This window comes from Monopterus albus, unplaced genomic scaffold (assembly GCF_001952655.1).
Source record: "Monopterus albus unplaced genomic scaffold, M_albus_1.0 scaffold69.1, whole genome shotgun sequence".
In the NCBI taxonomy this organism is placed as follows: Eukaryota; Metazoa; Chordata; class Actinopteri; order Synbranchiformes; family Synbranchidae; genus Monopterus; species Monopterus albus.
This window is the reverse complement of record NW_018127949.1, coordinates 4,418,576-4,425,494: the sequence shown is the minus strand read 5'-3', so window position 1 is coordinate 4,425,494 and position 6,919 is coordinate 4,418,576. Positions and strand designations below refer to the sequence as shown.

At 40.6% G+C, this 6,919-nt stretch overlaps 1 protein-coding gene across 1 annotated transcript in view; it reads left to right on the top strand.

Moving 5' to 3' along the window:
* The window catches only part of LOC109962991 (melanopsin-A-like), a 20,043-nt gene extending 13,413 nt beyond the window's left edge, over positions 1 to 6,630 (top strand). The window contains exons 4-10 of the mRNA XM_020605215.1: positions 1 to 112; positions 1,693 to 1,896; positions 2,481 to 2,652; positions 2,990 to 3,151; positions 3,978 to 4,085; positions 5,085 to 5,253; positions 6,097 to 6,630. The exon at positions 1 to 112 is cut by the window's left edge and continues 10 nt beyond it. Coding sequence (XP_020460871.1) covers positions 1 to 112; positions 1,693 to 1,896; positions 2,481 to 2,652; positions 2,990 to 3,151; positions 3,978 to 4,085; positions 5,085 to 5,253; positions 6,097 to 6,225 — 1,056 coding nt within the window. The 3' untranslated portion in view covers positions 6,226 to 6,630. The remainder of the gene's footprint in view (positions 113 to 1,692; positions 1,897 to 2,480; positions 2,653 to 2,989; positions 3,152 to 3,977; positions 4,086 to 5,084; positions 5,254 to 6,096) is intronic.
* The last annotated feature ends 289 nt before the right edge of the window (positions 6,631 to 6,919 follow it).

Sequence of the window (6,919 nt, the reverse complement as noted above, 5' to 3'; positions counted from 1 at the left end):
TCCAATGTTTTCGTCATTAACCTGGCAGTCACAGACTTCCTAATGTGTCTCTCCCAGACACCCATCTTCTTCATCAACAGCATGCACAAGCGATGGATATTTGGAAAGAGAGGTAACACATGCAGATGCACAGTGTAACATTTTAACCTCATTACTTTCCTTTCTACACTCAGGGCAATCACTGACACAGTGCTTTCCCCAGGCCCTCACCCTAACCAACCTATATCATGACAACTATAGTAAATGCCTAACCCAAGCCCTAACCTAAATGAAAATGTGTGAGCGAGTGAAGACCAGTCAAAATGTCCTCACTTGGTATAAAACTCAAACTGGTTCTCACAATGTACGAGTACAGTGCACACATTCCTGCCTTACCAGCAGTTTATGGTCGGACTACACTGACGTGCAGACCACTGTTTCTAATCATGTAAAAAAAACAAAAACTAATTTTATCTAAAATGCACAACTGCTTTTTTATTTATTTATTTATTTTAAAACCGGTGTAACTAATTTTGAAAGAGATGCTGCACCACTATCACCTTTTGCAGTCACAAACTAACCCACTATGCTATCGCATGCACTGGGAGCTTCTCAGTCTTCAGTTTGGGTGTTGGACTTAAGTATCACATCCTTTTCCAAACAGTCCTTTAACACAGTGAATTTTCTGGTCAATGACACTTTAGGTTAGTTTTTTTTTAATTTTTTTTTTTACAGGACTTACAGTAAGTTTGTCATCCAAGTGTTGGACTTTACATTTTATCAACCAGGGATTAAACCCACAACCTCGTTACGTCACAGCAGTCTTCAAGCGCCCTGAGTCACTTGATCACACGCTTCTGATCTAAACATTTGTTCATGGCCTTTCAAGCTGTGTTTATTAAACCTTCTCTGTCCACACTTTGGAAGTCAGGATTCAAATTTCACCGAGTTATTTGAGATTTGAATCCACAAACCTAAAATTTGAAAACAATCCCTTAGGGTCACATTTTGTCTTGTATTTGGATGTGATGACTTGGCAGTGTGTTTACATGATGTGTGACTAGTCAGCCGTAATCACAGCCTGAAGGGACAGCAACTGACAAAGTGTTGATAGAGTGTATGTGTTTTGTCAGTGTGTCTTTGTGTGACAGCATACACCACTGTTTTTAATTCTTTTATTCCCTAACCTCTCCTTCCACCTACATGTACAGAAAATCACTCCAAATGTTGGTTTTTGTAAAAACTGTGTTAAGAAAAGACCGTAAAGACAGAAACTTGCACCACAAAACAAAATAAGATGAAACATGAATCATCTCCGACCAGAGGGGGGTGTTAGGGAAACATTCATGCTCTGTTAGTGAAGCTCACATCATATTAATAGTACTCTGTGTACTACACTTTATTTGATTATGTTTTTAGCAGTTACTCACGTTTTGTGAAAGGTGCAATGCAACAGATGTGATACCTTTAGTGATTACAGATTAAATATAAATGTGTCATGTCAGCTCAGTCAATAGCATGTTAACAAACATTAACATTTAGCATGTAATTACACTATGTTAGCGTACAGATACAGCTGAGGTGAAAGGAATTCACAGCAAGTACAAATGCTAAACTACTGGTGGACTCTGAAAATTTGGGGCTCATGAAGTCATTAGAATAGGTAGTTTAATATTAGCAAATCATTTAATAGATCTGGTATGGTTCCTCCAGGCTGTGAATTGTATGCCTTCTGCGGAGCGCTCTTTGGTATCTGCAGCATGATGACACTGATGGTGATTGCAGTGGATCGGTACTTGGTGATTACTAGGCCTTTGGGCTCCATGGGGGCGATGTCTCGCAAGAAAGCCCTGATCATTGCAGCCGTCACCTGGGTCTATTCTATGGGATGGAGCCTGCCCCCCTTCTTTGGCTGGAGTGAGTACAACTGCACTCAAAGACCTGTGGAGACCAAGTCTTTATTGATCAATGTGATTCTTCTGGGGGGATTTTTGTTTTAGTACTTCTCTCTCATGGTTTTTATTTGAGCCAACTTGTCAAATTCCTGATGAAAATTCAGTTAAATTTGTCATCATGCCTATTTTTAAGAACTGTGACACTTTAACTAAAAGGTATCTATTTAGCCTGGATTTAAATTATGGGAGGCACAAAAACAGTCAGTAATTGTGATTGTAAATAATACTGGGGTAAGATTAGAAAATATACATACATGTGCTTATTGTAGCTCTGATCTGACACTATGAAGCTGCTGGAGATTGTGACCAATCATGGGAAAGTACACCGATACATCTAGACATACCAGCTACATAGGAAATGAATTGATGTTGTCAGTGTATAATCTTACTGACTGGACACATGTAGACAGAGAACAATAAAGGTCTAAGCAGAGAGCCCTGTGGAACTTTATAGAAATTGTGAATCAAACCAAATTAAGACTGAAGTGAATTGTCAGGCTTTGTGGCATAGGAAGCAGCCAGTAAAGTGTGTACGCTGTGCCACAGGTTCCTACATCCCAGAGGGTCTGATGACATCTTGTTCCTGGGATTATGTGACGCTCACCCCTTCTGTCCGCTCCTACACTATGCTGCTCTTTACCTTTGTCTTCTTCATCCCACTCTCCGTCATCATCTTCTGCTACTGTGGCATCTTCAGAGCCATCCAAAACACAACAAAGTTAGTACATGCACACACACTTTTAAAGACAAGGATAAAGACAAGGGTGTTAAATGAAGTGCAGTGTGTGTTAATAGTGCTGTCTTGTTCATTAAAGCTGTGTCTGGGTTTTCCCTATTGATTTCCAATTAGGTTTCACTCCACCGACACTAATACTGCCTGTGTGGGTGCACACAAATACGATATACTGTACGTCTATGTCACTTAACATAGCTGTCTAAATCAACTAGCTGAAAAGAAAGATATGGTCAACACCCTCATGAGGAACAAAAAATGAAATTCAGTTAAGTTGAAAAATAAATTGAAATGACACATCTTGGGTTTTTCTGTTTAACAGAGCGATAACACAAATCAATTGTGAGGGGACCAGAGACTCTGCAAAGAGGTTCCATAAAATGAAGAATGAGTGGAAAATGGCCAAGATCGCACTCATCGTCATCCTGACGTTTGTCATCTCCTGGGCCCCGTACTCCTGCATAGCCCTCACTGCATTTGCTGGGTATGTGTGTGTGTGTGTTGAGTAAATGACTGTGAAAGAGATATTTCTAAAGATTCCACACCTCTCCATAAGAACTAAAACTTACAAAGCACTATATTTTGAGGGGACATGATTCATAGTAATGTGTTAAAGGTGTTATTAAAGCTTCCCCAATATAAGGTGATTCATCCATTATTCTATTTATGGAGACGGAGGTCGTGGTGGCAGCAGGATTAGCAGCACTATAGCTATACTGCAGGAGCGAACATCTGGGGTTTTCATTCCGGAGCAATACAGAAAAACTGAATGCACCATAAACGATTACCCATATAAGCAATCCTTGAGGCTCTGCAAATGGATTGTTATACTGGCATGAACTGAAACCGCGTGCTATCTGGAACCAATTCTGACACACCAGTAAAGGATTTGACTATTTTTGCAATTTGGATTTGCTGAAAAAAACCAGAGCAGTAAATAAGCTCAAACATAACAATCATGTATATGAACACAGAGTCACAGAACAAATCAAGTTAACAGAAGGAAAGCGGTGTGGTTGAGGGGCCTGCAGCAACAAATGTTGGCATGAAGGTATCAGCTGAGTGATAATGCAAAATGAAATTGACTGGACTGTACTAAGAGCTGGTAGCTAGTCAGATGTTGAATGAACCAGTGATGAGGAAGGTATCAATGAAAATGAATAGAAAACACAGTTTCCCATAAACTTTCCAGAAACTTGATTATGAATGTGCATGTGACTGTGTATCCCACTCCTGTCTTTGCTCTAATTCCCTTACCTCATTTCTTTTTCTCTATCTAACTCCGCTCTCCTCTCCCATCTGTCTCTCAGGTACGCTGACATCTTGACTCCATATATGAACTCTGTTCCTGCTGTGATTGCCAAAGCATCTGCTATCCACAATCCCATCATATATGCTATTACACATCCAAAATACAGGTACGATGCACTCTTAAGTGCCGAGTTTCATTAAGAACATTATAATGGTCTTGCTATTTTCCCAGGCTGTTACTGAGGACCAAACCATGCTTTTATCTCACAGGAAAAACAGGAAGCAGATTTTGAAGAAGCTCAGTAAAGCTTTTTGTGCTGTTCATCTGTTTTTCCTCTGGCTTTGACATACAGTATTTGACAGTGTCAGCTTTCTCCCCCAAAAAACAGTGAAATGTATTTTGGTCTAAGAGTGTGTCCGGTGGGGCCGAGCGCTGCCTCCAGCAGAGCCGGCTCATTGAGACGTGATTGGCCGAAATCTTGTGGTGAGGGAAATTCTTTAAACAAGATTTGTAAATGGAGCCTTTCACTCGGTCTTCTGATGAGGTGTTAAAATAATGCCTAGGCTCCATGTTTGCAAGCTAGTAACACTATATCACTATATAACACCATGAGTTATGTGTCCCTTCTCAGTGACTGGCACCACCACCATGTGACCCAGTTGTAGAAAATAAACAATGCATTTAATGCTAGCCTCAGCTCGGAAGGGCTGACCCATGCTGATAGAAAAACACTGTTAGGCCGATCCATGTGTACACAGACGCCATTAGTTGGCCTTTAGGATAGATAGTGTTGCATACACACAGTAGCCTGGGGCTAGTTTGTGACATGTGATAGTGTGCTATATAAATAAGGTTACATACTGTAGCCTCTTATGCTTTTTAAGCTTGATAGCGATTCCACAACCTCTTAATACACAATGATAAATCCAACTTTAAAGGAGGTGGCTAAACTTGTCTTGCTTTTCTCTTCTTGGCAACAAAGAGCTATGTAACGTCGGAGTTGAGTCACTGGCTGTAATGTGTCAATAAAATTTAAATGCTCATGATTAGAAGTGGAGCTTGACCTAATTCTGCTCAGCATCCATGGCTGTCAGAGGGCCCCACACTTCACTGTCATAAAATAAAATGTATTTAACCGTGAGTTGCATCTCTGACTTTTTATCAGGTCAGCACTCAGCAGGTATATTCCCTGCCTTGGGGTGTTGCTGTGTGTTACTGGTAAAGACCGTTTCAGCAGCAACTTCCAGTCCACACGGCGATCAACCTTCACCAGCCATTTTGAGAGCAAAAGCCTCAGCAAGCCGTTCCGCTCCTCCCAGTGTGAGAGAGAATCGGTGAGTGTACCTCATATCTAATATGGTATGCCTTTGTCGCCTACTGTAAAAATTTGATAACATCCAGAATTGTGACCCTTCTGCACATGGTCTTAATGATGGTAGGTTATTACACTTAGATCTCACTTGCACTTTGTGGTAGTTTTAGCCATCATTTCTGTTAATGTTGTGCTCACCAAAGTGTCTGCTGAGAAACGGGAACATGCCAACATTGCTATAACAAAAATCAGGCTGGGCAAAAATACAGTCAGGCAGGTTATAAACAAGCAGTCATTTTATTTTAATTTAAAACTCAAAATGAGCACTTACAATGTGTGCAATGAGGAGTCTTTGCCCAGGAAAACCACAAAAGACAAGGTGAGTCATGTTTTGCAGTTAACCTTAGTTTTCTCTGCCAACTAAGTTAGACTAAGCTGCTTGTTTGCAGCCTGTTTGACTGTCTCTCTGCTCATTTCTTGCCTTTTTTGGGCTTCCTTTTAGCAGTTTCTCCATGATTCTAGATCTCATCGGGCTACACCAGCAGACCTAGTCCTATCCAGCAGTAAAATTCCTCTGAAACTCACTAAATAACGTTATATAACCACTCCCATTCCATCAATAGAACCGAAGCAAAGCTATTCATCAGCACATTCAATCAATGCCTTTGATCAGCTGCGATTGTTTCCTGCCATGCACTGACCGGTTAAGTGGAGGAGAGCTGTACTGATCCAAATCTAATCAGCAGTTGAACACTTAACCTTCACCTCTCTGCTTTTTTCTTTCATACAAGCCTCCAACCACCTTCTCACATGTCGAGTCTCAGGTACCTGAACATCTTTCTCTCTTCCTCCTCCTTCTAAACAGCTGGATAACATGATGGAGGAGTTGGGGCCAATGACCGTGTGTAAAACATCATCATCTGTTATTGTCACCACCATATCCAGCCCATCTGTACTGCACAGCCCTCCAGGTTTTATGGTAAGCTCAAAATAACCACAGCCTACAGTCCGGTTGTCAAACAGCCCCTTGACATAGCTAGGCTGGAAACAACAGCATTACAGTCAACAGCTGGACAAATGTGCAATGTAGGACAGAGGAGGATACAGACAGCTTGTTTACCCTTTGCTTCTTTGTCAGTGATTTATTTCCATTCCTGATGACATGGTGCACCACAGATCAGATCACAGATGTCACAGCACCACAGTACATCCTCCAGAACTGTGTGAACCTGAGTGTGTCTGCACTGAGGACTGTACTTTGCACTCCTATTAATGCTATCAATGCCATAACTTGCTGTAATATCTGCTGTAGATATGCTGGTTAAAGTGATGGTTTGTTTTCTGTGTTGCATTCAGCGCAACCTCCAACTTATTACAATGCAATGTAACTGCTGTGTTTCTGGCCTTTTAATTTATTCAGTTTGTTTTTATTTTTAATTTTAATAAATTAAAATTTTTATGCATTTTATTTCACTTTAACAATGTGTTTTTTCTTTTTTTTGTTTTAAATGATTTTTCTCTGGTTTTAATGATGTCAATGTTTCTTTTTGTCAATGTAAAGCACTTTCAGTTGTCTCTGTACGAAATATGCTATATACAGTAAATAAAGCCGCCTGCCTGGGGACGGCAAGTGAAAAGATTCAGTCATCTTTGGATTTTGACTGGGTAAAACGTACAGTCTGGATGCA